Genomic DNA, 14,428 nt, shown 5'->3' with positions numbered 1-14,428 from the left:
GACGGCCACCGACGGCCACCGACGGCCACCGACGGCCACCGACGGCCACCGACGGCCGGTTCAACGACACCACCACCCGCAACCTTCTCCCGCGCCGCCAGAAGGCGCCACGACCTCCCGCCCCCTCGGTAAGGGCCCGAGGACGGTACCAACTTCTCCAGGAACGCGGGGAAAAAGAGAAAGGGACTTCCCCCCCTCCCCCGACCAGCCATGGGGCGTCCCGGAGGGGGCGGGGCATCCCCAGGCAGCCTATGGGAGAGCGGCGTGGGAAGCGAGCACTTCCGCTTTCTGCTCAGCGAGCCCCTGTCCCCGTCCCGGTGACGCGACCGCCGTCAGAGGCCGGGTCACTCCCTCTTAAAGGGGAAGCGAGGGGCGGGAGCGCCTGCCGGGACGAGGAGGCGCCGCCGCCAGGAAACGACGGGGATCGGCGGGCTGAGGTGAGGTGAGGTGAAGCGAGGTGAGGTATCTCGACTCCCGCCGGCGGTTGTGGGCGGGGCCGCTCGCCTACCGGGGGCGGGCCTTAGGGGGCGGCCGGAACCGGCTGGCCGTGAGGAGAAGACAGGGGCGAGGGCAGTGGGTCGCCGCCGTGCTGGGTCTGAGGCCTGCTCGGCTTCCCGCGGCCCCGGCGAACCTGTTCTGTAACGGTGTCGCTCGTGTTCCGTAGGAGCTGAAGATGAGCACGGCGGTGACGATGTCAACGTACGTCCGGTGCCTCAGCTACGGGCTCCTGAGGCAGCTGGCAGACTTCATCGACCCGCAGGAAGGGTGGAAGAAGTTAGCAGTAGATATAACCAACCCGACCGGTGAAAACAGATACAACCAAATGCACATAAGGTCCTATATGGGTGTCATGTAACGTAATCTTATTAACTGTTAAGCGCTGTTGTCCATCCTGTTACTGTAACTTGCAGTTTGTGTGCCAGTAGGTACTTACACATTACAGTGCCACTGCCTTAGGGAACTCAAGGTAATTACTTGTAATTGTGCTGTTAGTTCAGTTTTCAGACAAGCTATAGCCAAAGAAAACTGAGTAAGGAAATCAGAATTAGTCACAGGCATAAGTATTTTTAGCAGTACAACATTAGCTGTATAGCTTTCCGTGCAGACTGAAAAACATTGACTTCACTGTGCATCTTCACACAAGAGCAGCACAGGACACAACTGGACTGTAACTCCTCATTCCCCAAGAGAATGTCCAGCAAATGTGGGTAACCCAAGGCCTAAAAGTCACAAGTTTTATTGAGAAGTAATACCAGCAATAGTTTATGAACAGCTTGTAGGGCTTGGTGAATCCTTAAGATGTCTCAAAGGTTATGAGGTTTTTGGATACCCTATGTATCATCTTGAGTTTCCAGTCTGGTGGTTTAACCCCAGCTGGCAGGGCAGTCTTTCTAGTGAAGTTAGCAATAAGTCTTCATTTGCCTTTCTGTAATGACACTAAGTCAGTCAGAATACTGGACTTCAATTTCTGCGTAATGTACATCCCAAACCATTCAGAATGAAGTGTGAATGTCAGATGGGTGGGAAAAACAATTTCATTCCATTTGATTGGGCTCTGACTTGCCCTGTGTCTGTTGCTGACATTCTCTTCTCTGTTAGTTCCATGTGCCAAAATATTATGGGTCCTGGGCAATATGTTGAAGCCATGTATGCATATTTTTTCCCTTTGTTTTTCCCAAATTTTGCATTATTTTTCCACTGAGTTTCATTTTTTTAATTACTTTTAGATGCATTTTCAGAAGATCTGCAAATAGTTGTACAGTTCAGTATATTCAGAATTTTGGGGGCTTTGCTTGTGGGTTTTTTTGCTGTTGTCATTTACCTTTAATCTCTTTCCCTTCTTCATAGTTCTTGAGATCTTTTCTTTCTTTTTTTTTAAATGTTGGTCTTAATTTATCTTTTCAGGAGATTTGAGGCATTTGTCCAAATGGGAAAGAGCCCCACGTGTGAATTGCTTTATGACTGGGGAACCACAAACTGTACAGTTGCTGATCTTGTGGACCTGCTGATTAGGAATCAATTCCTAGCACCAGCAAGCCTTTTGCTTCCAGGTAACTGTTACTCTTGTACAGTTTGCACTGTGTTCTCTGCTTTCTGAAGTGTTAAAAAGTTTCCCAGTAGCATGAAAATGAGAAAGGATTAGGTCAAAATAACCAGAAGTGGATCTATTTTCCATTATTTGTAATAACAGTTTAAATAAGAGTTACAAGTTTAAGTGAGAATCCTGCAGTTTAGACATGGTGGCAGAATATAACCTTCTCATGATGTTTATGTGTCACCTAACCTTAGTAAATGCTGGCATTAATGTTACTTGTTTTATCTGATTCCTAATGTAGTTAACATGTTTTCTAAATTCCATTTTCAGAAGCTGTAAGGATGGCACAAGAAGTTACATTACCTCTTTCTTCACAGGAAACATTGCCTATACATGAAAAACAACTGCCTGTACAGGAAAAAGAAGTGGCTTCTATACAACCTGTTTTAGCTCAGAGTACTGAGAAGCAACATTCAGCTCCTTTTTTCAGTCAAGAAAACAGCAGCCCACAGTCCAGTAACACAGGTAGGTACTTAGTTTGGTAGAATTAAGTACAATGTTTTTTTCTGATCTGTCCTTAACCCCACATAAAATAAATCCTAGCAGTGTATTAATGGCTATATTCCTATTGTCCTGCATGTTATAGGAAACAGCATCTTCCTTTTGCTTCTGTTCTGTGTGGCTGTGAATTTAGCTTGAGTAATAAGATGTCCAGGTATGAGAGGCACCTTGCTGACAAGGCAGCTACTGTGATGCAAACTTGACTGTTAACTAAATCACAGTTTATTTTGTGCTACATATAATCCTCTTGCCCTTTTTAAATACTGATTTTATGGACTGTTTAGCATCTGGCATGTTAAAGCTGGATTTTATATGTCAGAATTGACTACGAATGTTGAAGAAAAGATGACTAAAGAAAGCATCCTAGGAAAGTGTATGGTTGGTGTACTCCTTCCTAAAGGTCCACTTTGGTGTTGCTGCCCGAAGCATGATGTGGTCTAGATACTATTTTTACATCTGACACAGTGTGGCTCTCCTTTTTTTTTTTTTTTTTTAATTCTGATCTTCTGCACTATCATCTATATTATGAATATTATCAAAAACTATTAGCAGAAGGCTGCTTCAGTGCTAATTGCGAAGAAAATTATGCATATCTCTTTGCACATATCACATATATATTTATAAGTTAATTTGGTTTTCTGGTATCTTCATCACAAGGGATTTATGTGGCAGCAAGTTTGTGGTTTAGTAGAACTGAAGCAGAAAATCTATTCAATGTATTTGTTTCTTAAGTGAAAAACATAGCTCTGTGCTAAATGGTAAATGTGTCTTTCAGGCTTCCTTAATTTTTCATTTCATGATTTGGAAAGTGTTACAAATAATTTTGATGCACGACCAGAATCAGCTGGAGGCAATAAACTGGGAGAAGGTGGCTTTGGTGTTGTGTTCAAAGGCTACATCAACGGCAGAAATGTGGCTGTCAAGAAGCTCATTGCTGTGAGTTGTCCTGGGCATTTTTCCTTTTAATGACTATGTACTTTATAGCGTAGACTTGTTTATCTGTGGGAAGTGTTGAACGATATACTTCAAAAAGCATCACCAAGTTAAACATCAGTTGAGCTGAGAACATTATCTGGTTAGTCCCATGAGCGGTGTGAATCGGCACAGTCACCAGAGATGAAGTCTTGCCTTTTCTGTAGCTCTCCTTTCAGTGGTTCAGACAAGCTGTCTGGAAGAGCAGAGCACCCCATCTCTTCCCCTCCCTCCCTCCTGTGCACCCAGGAAGTGGCAGAAGGACAGGAGTGCTAGGGAGGTTTCCCCTTCAGAATCAGATTAGCAACTCACAAGCTAAATAGTTTTTGCCACAGAATTTGAATCTTTATAACTAGTGGTTTGTGTTAATAATTAATTGTGCAGTAAGTGCTGCTAGTGGGTGACTGCAGTGAAATGGGTAAGTTTGTGACTGTGCTGAAATTGAATCCATTTGTCCATGAATAACGCGTTCCAAGGAATTAAAAATCATGTTCTGATACCTTGAGTTGAGTAAAAAAATATTGTGAACAGTTAAGTAGTTATTACATGTAACTAATCTAAAGAAGGGCTTATAATTCTGTTTTTTTTTTTTTAATGGACAACTGCATATGGCCAGCAGTATTAACATCAAATACTTCCTTTTGTAGATGGTTGATGTTAGTGCTCAGGACTTGAAACAGCAATTTGATCAAGAAATAAAATTGATGGCAAAGTGAGTACAGTCTTACACAATGTTGTAAGCCTTTTGTTGGAATCTGAATTGGCAGATAACACATTGGCTAATGTGATCCCTTATTTTTGTCTTTCTAGCATAACTTAATGATTTTCATGTTAAGTGAGAATGTTTCATATACAGCATGGCTGTATTTCTTTTTTTTCTTTTTAAATGATACCACTGCAGAAACCTAGCTATGTGCAGTAGTGATGGAACAAGTAATTGGGGACTGAGTTCCCTCTGCTTTCTATTTTCCTCAAATATTGGAAGTCTTTCAGAGCATATACGAATAGAATTTTTTTGCTGTAGGTGTCAGCATGAAAATCTGGTGGAATTACTTGGTTTCTCAACTGATGGTGCTCAGCCATGTCTGGTGTATGAATACATGCCCAACGGTTCCTTGCTTGACCGACTTGCTTGTCTGGTAAGTAAAATGTTTTTGAGCTTCCAGTTGTTGTCCTTTGCTGAAGAATAGATACCTATGAAATGGCTTTGAAACTGCAATGAACCGTAATGGCCAAATGATGTCTCACTACTTACTTCTGTGCTCTGTAAGACAAATATGATGACAAGTATTCTTCCAGTAATATTTTATACAAATGTTTTAGACACGTCAAAGCAGGCTGACAGTACGATGTCATGCACCAGTACCTGAAGTGGCACAGGAGCTTGGACTTGTTATGCTTCTGTGAAGCAGAGCAAAGTGTGCTGCAGTGTTGTTCCTGGTTCTGACATTTCCGTGGTGTCTGCTAGTTCCTGAGATTCTGCATTGTGCAATTGCCCTTTGTTCAATGCCCTTATGATAACAGTTTTAACACAATGTTCACAGTCTGCATATCTCTTTCTGAAGTGCCTAAATAAATGGGAAATATGTTTGGTTTTTTTTTTAGTTAGCACTTTGTATAAATGCAATGCTTGCTTCTGATTTAATCTAATGATGTATCTTCTAGCCTTGGCCTTTCATAAATAATAAGTTGCTTTGTTTTTGGTGAGGCAAGTCTGTGTATGAAGGACAGAGTGATACCAGTAGTAAGCCAGACTTAACCTAATAGATGAATGACCATCTTAGTTTGTTGAAGGAATTAAAAAATCTACTTTATACTAAGCAAATGCAGCTTCTGAAGTTGTGATCTGGTGAAGATTTTAAACTGATGCTACTTCAAGCCCCATACTCCCAGACCTTAAACATGGCATGTTGCTTTTTTTTTTTTTTGCACTGGTCTTCCTGTTGTACACCCTCAAGTAAATTTAGTAGTTGGGTTAGGAAACTAATCAGGCTGAAAATACACTCTGTGGAAAAAAAATCTTTAGGTTTCACTCAAAGACATTTCCTCTGCAGGGCCACACAAATACTTCTGCCCCAACAGGACAGGAGTGATTTTAGAATGAGTAGCAGTGGTTGTGGATTTGTTTGTTAGCACTGCTGTCTCAGGTTGGTTTGATTGATTTGTTTGCAAATGACATGTATGATTTATTTTTTTAAACTGAACTAGTGCAAAAGAGAGACAAAGTTTTACTTAAGGCACCGCAAGTTTATCTATAGGAATGAGCAGCGCTTAACAAGGATGTCTAGAAAATGTTCATTCACGTAACTTTGCCAGTTAGCATCAAGTGAGATTAAAAGATTGGTCGTAATTGAAAGCTAAAGTAGAAATAACTGAGTCCTTTACAAGGAAGAGACAAACTTTCTGTATATATTACAAAGACTCTAAGTCAGAATCAATAAATCAGAATCTTCTGATAAATTGAATATGTGAAGAATGTGCATACTGAAGGTGTGTCCTTGCTGGTAACTTCATTTTGTGACTTGACGTGTTTGAGGCATGGACTCTTACATATGTCATCTTTTTGTTATCTGGACCTTAAGGAGCTAGCAAGGGAGGTGGTAGAATGGTGAGATACTCTAATGGTCTTGGCCACTGACAAGATTAAGAGATGGTTTTGAAATGTAGGTGTCCTCATTCCCAAGGTTTAGTTAGTAACATGAATTGAACTAAACTCATGATGTAGTGAATCTGAAATGACTGGAAGATTAGCTCCTCACAGTTAGTAAAAACTCTTGATGGCTTTGTATTATTTACGTTGGGTTAAAGGCTCTGATACTGGTGCTGGTACAATGTGGAAGATGTGGTAGATACAGAGAGTTCTTGTACAGAACAAGATAGATACAGAGAGTTCTTCTACAGCAGCTGGCCTTTGTAGGGCCTTTGTAAGAGTTGACTCTTATCAAGAACACTGCAATGGGTGAGTTAGTCTCAGGCAAAATGCAGGGGAAAGAACTGAATGTGACAAATGCATGTATTTCTGCCCGAGTGAAGAAATGTATGGTATTAGTCTTTTTAACAATTTACTTGAAAACTACAAAGCATATCAAGAAGTGGATTTTGGATTGTGAGGTTTTTTTTATGGTTTGGTTTGGTTTATATATGTATTACATTTTCACCTTTCTACTTGCCTTTCTCTCTTCTTCTTAAAGGATGACACTCCACCAATTTCTTGGAATACAAGGTGTAAAATTGTTCAAGGTACAGCAAATGGCATCAACTTTTTGCATGAAAATAATCATATTCACAGAGATATTAAAAGGTAAAAGCCACTGATTATCTCTGGCTGTGTTTTCCCCCTTCTTTCATTTTTTTTCTTCTTCCACCTGTTAAAATCATTTTAGAGAGAATAAACTGCAACAAGCATTGCTTCAGCCAAGGGCACAGTCTTCTCTGCAAGTGACATCCATCACCATAATCTTGTCTGTGCCACAAGGACATGACCAGTACGGATTTCTAAAGAGAATTATGAAGCTATTAGAATCATAGAATTGTTCAGGTTGGAAAAGGCCTTTAAGATCAAGTCCAACTGTTAACCTAGTGCTGCCAAGTCCACCACTAAACCATGTCACTAAGTACCACATCCACAGGTGTTTTAAATACCTCCAGGGATGATGACTGAGGCACTTCCCTGGGCAGCCTGTTCTAGTGATTGACAACCCTTTCAGTGAAGAAATTTTTCATAATATCCAATCTAAACCTCCCCTGGTGCAACTTGAGACTCTTTCCTCTTGTCCCATTGTTTGTTCCCTGGTAGAAGAGGCTGACACCTCCTCCTGCCCCACTACAACCTCTTTTCAGGTAGTTACAGAGAGTGGTAAGGTCCCCTCTGAGCCTCCTTTTCTCCAGGCAGAACAACCCCAGTTCCCTCAGCCATTCCTCATCAGTCTTATTCTCCAGACCTTTCACCAACTTTGTTGCCCTTCTCTGTACCCTCTCCAGCACCTCAATGTCTTTTACTGAACACAGTATTCTAGATGCGGCCTCACAAGTGCCGAGTACAGGGGGATGATCACTGCCCTGGCCCTGCTGGTCACACTATTTCTTGGCTGCCTGAGCGCAAGCTGGCTCATGTTCAGCCGGCTGTCGACCAACACATCCAGGTCCTTTTCTGCTGGGCAGCTTTCTGCCATAAAATTTCCTATTATAATTTGGATTGTAAATGTAACTTGTAAAATTTAATGTAAACTTTAATTTGTATTGCAGTCTGTTACTATCAAATAGTTGAGTGCTGCAAGAGCACCCAGGTGTTCTGTTCTTTCACAGCTACTGCTAATGAAAAAGCTGCTATTAGAGAACATAATGACTTTTTAAATGAGGAATTTTTCAGATGAAACCCACCTTTTTCTTTTTTCTAGAACATTTCTTCAGAGTGTCTCCTTTGATTTACTGCTATTTATTATAAAGACAGTAAAATTACTTCAGTCAGGTTATGAAGTTCAGGGTTCTTTAAGGATAATGTTCACTTGTTTGTTACACCAGTTTTTCCTAGAGATAGGAGCTTAAAAGAGGTGATGGTTTTGTTGTAGAGTTTGGTGGAGTTTTTTCCTTCTTTTTCTTTTTTTCTTCCTTGCTACAGTTGGTTGTATTTTGGGGTTTTTTTTAAGTGCCAGGGCAGTCCAAATCTTTGAAGGAAAGCTCCAGATGCATTACTCTTCTGTGGCTTAAGAAGGATCAACTGGCTGATTGGGTGTCATAGCTGACTGTTTCAATAGCTTTCTGACTTATGGCACCTGCTAAATGTAGGCTCTTTGGTTTTGTGACCTTCCAGCTTGTAAGGAACACATTTTTCTTTTTCAGCCTGCCTCATAGAATGTGCTTGCTGCTTTAACAACTTGTATCTTTTTTCTTCCCTGCTTAAGCCTCTGGACAAGTGTAATGACTGGAAGGGATGCATTATTTTACCTTGTACTCCTCTACCCTTCTAACTGCTGTGAGTTGATCATATTACAGGATTGGGTTTTATTTTGTTTTTTTATTTTGGATTTCATTTTGCAACCTCTTGGAGTGTGACTAGTTAATAAATTTGGTTGGTGGATGAATAGTGCTGCTGCACCCAGGTGAAACATAGAGGAAGAGACATCTAAGATTAACCTCAGTCTTCATTTTGCTGTGATGTGTGGAGACAATTCGTAACCACATAGGCACTAGAACAGCTTCTGTGTAGGCTAGAGGGGACAAGATTGACTGGGTGTTCTCAGAGTTGTCCATAGTTTTTTGGCTTGGTTATGCCCAGGAAGTAGTTAATTTCTCTCTTGAAGCTTGACGGTTGCAGTAAAACTTGCTTCTATTGTGCTCTTCGTGGTGAATCAAAAGTGGCCACTCTTAAGCTGATAAGAAGCTCAGATATATGAAGTTGTCATCCTGTCCTTCCTTCTTTTCAGGGCTGAGCTTTAAATATGAAACCAGATGGGGGATGATGCCTTGACCAGTGTTCAGCCCTTTGCAATGGCCTTTTATTAAACTATTTAGAGCAGTTCTGACACCAAGTGATCTCTTGTAACTGACAGCTATGTTAATTTTGAGAAGGTTTGGAGAACAAGAAGGGGAAGTTAGACATGCAAGTTTCTAGTAAGTGTTAATATGCTGTGTTTGGCTATATGGTTTTCTTACGGTTCCATTAAGGGAGTCAGAAAGTTAGAATTACAGAAGTGTTAAATCGAGTGATTTTTAAAATGGTCCCAAGTGCCAGAAGTTTAACAAAACAGTAGAAGATTTATGCTGTAGTTCAACCCAGTGAGTATTTTATGAAAGCATTAAGGTCTGCTGGATGAGCCTCATTTTTCAGGGTTTTTTTCAAGAAAAGTAAAAGCTGGAGATCAAGTGCAAACACAGCACATGTATTATTCCAGCATTAATAAGTTATCTGTCTCTCTTCCAAGAAAAGAATTAAGAGTATTAGTATTCATTTAGTACATGAATTTGGAATGGTTGACGTAGTACTAGATAATAGGTATAAAAACCTGCTTTTGTTAGTTCTGAGTAGAGATTTAGACAGTTAAGAATTGTACTGTGATCCAGTACCAGTTGATCAAAGCAAGTATTCTCTATTATCCTTCTTAAAGAAAGAGTATTCAGATGCAAAACAGGGGTGTAACATAATTGGTGTCTTATAAGGAACTTCTTATATTTGTAGGATTTGTGGTTACAGGGGGTGTTTGGTTTTTTCCCGTATGGGTTTTATTTTTTTCCCCCCTTTTGTGTTTGTTTTTGCATGCACAAAAAAAAAAAGGATGGTTCTTGGCAGCCAGTGCTTGATTTATTTAGAGCAATTAATTTTGAAATGGAGCAATTTCCAACAAAACTAATCCTTATATTTTCTTTCTTTGTTATATGGATAACGTATCTTAGATTTCAGGAAACAGTTACTAAAGAGTTATTAGTCTATCATAAAACCTAATTACAGTACTGATTTGGAAAATGCTTTTTTCTGTTTTTTTAAATTTTCCCCTTCCTTCTCCCCCAGTGCAAATATCTTATTAACTGATGCGTATATGCCCAAAATTTCTGACTTTGGGCTTGCCAGAGCATCTGTAACATTCACACGAACAATCATGACTGAAAGAATTGTTGGAACAGCAGCCTATATGGCACCTGAAGCTCTGCGAGGAGAGATAACACCTAAATCGGATATCTTCAGTTTTGGAGTAGTAAGTGGAATGTGGGAAGCAGTATACGACTTTCTTTTTGGTAAATAATGAAAGCATACAAAATCAAGAATATCTGAAATAAAATAATCTGCTCTGATCTATCACTTTTCTTTGCCCCAATATACATGCTCTTAAAATAGCATTTCTAAACTTTGATGGATTTCAAATAATCTGAGTAAGTTGAATTTGCATGTGAAAGACCAGAGTGAAATAACATTCCAGGTTCTAGCTAAATGTAGTTTAAGGTAATGTGGAACATTGTTTGTTCTTGCATAGTATGGCACAAAATTTTAACTCAGTATGGGGGAAAAAAATTACTGGAAAAGAAAATCATAGAATCATAGAATAGTTAGGGTTGGAAAGGACCTTAAGATCATCTAGTTCCAAACCCCCTGCCATGGGCAGGGACACCTCACACCAAACCATCTCACCCAAGGCTCTGTCCAACCTGGCTTTGGAGCACCACCAGGGATGGAGCATTCACGACTTCCCTGGGCAACCCATTCCAGTGCCTCACCACCCTCACAGTAAAGAACTTCCTCCTTATATCCAGTCTAAACTTCCCCTGTTTAAGTTTTAACACACTACCCCTTGTCCTGTCACCACAGTCCCTAGTGAAGAGTCCCTCCCCAGCATCCCTATAGGCCCCCTTCAGATACTGGAAGGCTGCTATGAGGTCTCCACGCAGCCTTCTCTTCTCCAGGCTGAACAGACCCAACTTTCTCAGCCTATCTTCATACAGGAGGTGCTCCAGTCCCCTGATCATCCTCGTGGCCCTCCTCTGGACTTGTTCCAACAGTTCCATGTCCTTTTTATGTTGAGGACACCAGAACTGCACACAATACTCCAGGTGAGGTCTCACAAGAGCAGAATAGAGGGGCAGGATCACCTCCTTCAACCTGCTGGTCACGCTCCTTTTGATGCAGCCCAGGATACGGTTGGCTTTCTGGGCTGCAAGCGCACACTGAAGCCGGCTCATGTTCATTTTCTCATCCACCAACACCCCCAAGTCCTTCTCCGCAGGGCTGCTCTGAATCTCTTCTCTGCCCAACCTGTAGCTGTGCCTGGGATTGCTCCAACCCAGGTGTAGGACCTTGCATTTGTCATGGTTAAACTTCATAAGGTTGGCATCAGCCCAAACCACCAAACTTGCTGAGGGCGCACTCAGTCCCACTGTCCATGTCACCAACAAAGATGTTGAACAAGACCAGTCCCTACACTGATCCCTGAGGGACACCACTCATTCCAAAATAAGTGTGGTTTACTGTATTTCAGCACCAAAAGTGTGTTACCCATGTGGGGTTTGCCTTAAAGCTGTGTACAGAAAAGACATGAGCTTAATATTTGGGAGAACACTGAATACATCACAAATAGATCCAAGACCCTGACTGCTACTGACCTCTTCCTTCATGGCATTTAGTTTTATGGGGAGGTGGGCCAGACACTGTGTCTGAATACTTTGGAAATTCTTCTGTTATGCTCTGAAGAGGTACAACGTAGGGTGAGAAGAAGTTGCTTTGAAATTCATAAGCAAGACTGCTAATAACAGTTAATGAAAGTAAAGGTAGGAACAACAGCAACAACAGTTGGTTGTGTGGAGAGCTGTCTTTGGACATAGTTCTTGTGAGCATTTGTTTGAAAGAGTGGGGGTCATGCTCCTTTTTCTAAGTGATGTACATGCTCAGGATTATTCTGTGCTTCATTTTCTCCTCTTGACTATTTTTCTCCTAGGTCTTACTAGAAATAATGACGGGTCTTCCTCCAGTGGATGAGAAACGGGAGCCACAGTTACTGGTATGTTCTTTTTTGCTTTCTCTTCTCCTCCCCCTGCTCCAGGATCCCTTTATGTGCAATAATAGTAAGCAGGTTGTGAGACAATCAAGTTAGCCATCAAAATACATAGTTATGAAAATAGCTCTTGTGTCAATGTTTGTCTTAGAGGTGAGGCTGAAACTTTTATCTCTTGGCTGGAAGAAGATTGTTCAGTCCCCAAGGTCATCTCCTGATCTGATATTATAATTCTCTTCATTTTTGTACCACTTCTTATTGTAATATCATTATGCTTTATCAGTTTCCTCCTGTTATACAAAGATATCCTGATAGCTCCTTGTTCACCAGAGCTTTTTAAACTATCCATCTCAGTTGTTTCTTTATAGTTCTCTACCCTTCTTAGCATTCTTGTATCAATTTTCATTTTCTTCAACTTTACTAATAATTTGCAAATACCTTGTGCTTTTAACCTTAGGGAAGTTTGGAATGTAAGGGCTTTTTTTCAGGGTGAGGGGTGGGTTGGACTTTGTTTTCTTTTTTTACTGTTCAGTTAGTAATTCAGTCTACTAATGAGGAAAGTAATGTCTTGGAGCTCTCTTTAATTGAAAATCTTACCAGGCTATTCTTAATTTAGCCTTTCATTTAGTTTAAGATTAAATTCTCAACTACTTAGTCCAAGAAGTTTTCCTGGAATATTTATTACATAAAGACTTACTTGCCAAGTATGAAATCGTTGAGATTTGGATTGGTTTTGCTGCATGCTGTTTGGTAGCAGATCTTTCCACAGCTTTAGGAATACCTGTGTACTGCTAATAAAGTTTTTTCCTCTAAGCTGTATCTTCTGGGGTGTCATAATACTTATCCAGTTGAGCTCTGTAAAGACCTTGGAGAACAGTCCCTCTCAAACTGAACCTTGAGGTTTTGGGTTGCTTTTGTTTCGAAGCACGTTTTTTCAGAACTGGGGTCTCAAACGGAGCAGAACATAAGATTGGAGTGGTACAGTTTATCTTTGTAATGTACTTTTGGGAGCACAGAGAATGGTCAATGAAAGATGTGGCATCCTTAGCTTGAAAATTTTGGCGCAGTTGTATTTTAGCAATTTCAGACAGACGCAAAGAGGAAGGCAGAACTGCCTCTACCATACTAACATGTGCGAGGTATTCCTCAGTCAGTATTTGTGATGACAGGTAACACATTTCAAGTGTATTGGAGCTGGAGAGCTTGGAGTAAATGAGTCAGATTTAAAAACTGGTTTAAATCTGGACATGTCCTTTAGAATAGATAAAGCAACCACTGAGACTGGTGACAGAAGGCATTAGTTTACAGAAAGAAGCTTTATAAAGTTGACAAAAAAGTTATTCATACTTAAACTTGTATATTTGTGGGTTTTTAAGTAAACAGAGATATTTTATGTTGATCTTAAAAAGAGCTTCTCTTAAAAAAGAGACAATACTAGGAAACAGCCTTCAACTGGGAGAAAGATACAGCTGTATGATGCAGCTTCAAGAAAAGTGCTTTACAATTTTGTGCTAACTCAATTAGAAATTATGTATAATAAAAATGTGTAGTTCATTTATAGTCTTAGAGGCTGATAAACAGTTATTCTGCTGAACCAGTGTCATAATTCTTTGTCTAGAAGAGGGGTTGAGAGAAGAAAGGGACACTCAAAAGCAAGCTTTCAAAGTGTTAGTGTGGAATACATAATGTTGGAGTGCTTACAGGCTTGCCTGCTTATTGGTACAAACTCTCTTGCAGTTAGGTATCAAAGATGAAATTGAGGATGAGGAAGCAACTATTGAAGATTATATTGATGAAAAGATGAGTGACTGGGATGCACCCTCAGTTCATAAAATGTATTCAATTGCTGATCGGTGCCTGAATGAGAAAAAAAACAGAAGGCCAGACATTAAGATGGTATGTAGTCTCACAGACCAATGTCTTCTTTTGAGTGTGTGTGTTTACAGTATCAGTTACTTGTATTTCTGTCTGGTCTCTTGCAGGTTCAACAGCATCTACAAGAGATAAACATTTGATGTTTCTTCTGATACACATAAAAAAATTTGTAATAGACACCAGTAGAAAATATTTTATTACTATTTAGTGAACACTATCAGGTTTTCTGCTATCCAGAGCTTCCTGGTCTGCATTTAAGGCGGACTGTTGGCCTGTCACCAGGTTTTGGCTAACTCAGCAGCCTTTCACATATCCTTAGCCATTGGGCCCTTTTTTGTATTCACAAATTGCAGTGCTGGTTTATCTACTCCACAGCTTTTTAAATGTGTTTTTGTATTAGAATCTATTTGATTGTTTTGATTTACAAATATCAAGTATGTCTGCTGCAAAGGCATATGGCAGTAATAGGTAAATATTTTTTCTACAAACTGCTTCTTTGATCAGGTGT

The 14,428-nt window shown here is 40.4% G+C and overlaps 1 protein-coding gene across 3 annotated transcripts; it reads left to right on the top strand.

The window, feature by feature from the left end:
• Window positions 1–313: 313 nt before the first annotated feature.
• IRAK4 (interleukin 1 receptor associated kinase 4) lies at window positions 314–14,097 on the top strand. Of its 3 annotated transcripts, XM_057425590.1 has the most exons (12): window positions 320–447; window positions 665–834; window positions 1,906–2,051; window positions 2,366–2,560; window positions 3,372–3,532; window positions 4,216–4,280; window positions 4,593–4,707; window positions 6,760–6,869; window positions 10,074–10,257; window positions 11,989–12,051; window positions 13,783–13,941; window positions 14,028–14,097. In XM_057425590.1, exons 2-12 carry the CDS (start codon window positions 674–676, stop codon window positions 14,058–14,060), a joined length of 1,392 nt encoding a protein of 463 aa, XP_057281573.1. In that variant the 5' UTR covers window positions 320–447; window positions 665–673; the 3' UTR covers window positions 14,061–14,097. The 3 variants fall into 3 exon arrangements, with proteins under 3 accessions (XP_057281574.1, XP_057281573.1, XP_057281572.1); XM_057425591.1 differs by lacking the exon at window positions 665–834 and having other exon boundaries at window positions 314–447; XM_057425589.1 differs by having other exon boundaries at window positions 13,783–14,052.
• The last annotated feature ends 331 nt before the right edge of the window (window positions 14,098–14,428 follow it).

Source organism: Pezoporus wallicus, unplaced genomic scaffold (assembly GCF_028554395.1).
Source record: "Pezoporus wallicus isolate ANWC-B61680 ecotype Strahan unplaced genomic scaffold, APGP_CSIRO_Pwel_v1 contig_4722, whole genome shotgun sequence".
Taxonomy (NCBI): domain Eukaryota; kingdom Metazoa; phylum Chordata; class Aves; order Psittaciformes; family Psittacidae; genus Pezoporus; species Pezoporus wallicus.
This window is presented reverse-complemented; position numbering and strand designations above follow the sequence as displayed.

Excerpts from the sequence above, each read along its gene's own strand:
- IRAK4 (XM_057425589.1), top strand. The coding sequence starts at position 674 with ATGAGCACGGCGGTGACGATGTCAACGTACGTCCGGTGCCTCAGCTAC. Across the intron at positions 835-1,905 it reads TACAACCAAATGCACATAAG|GAGATTTGAGGCATTTGTCC; the intron begins GTCCTATATGGG and ends TTATCTTTTCAG. Across the intron at positions 4,281-4,592 it reads GAAATAAAATTGATGGCAAA|GTGTCAGCATGAAAATCTGG; the intron begins GTGAGTACAGTC and ends TTTTTGCTGTAG.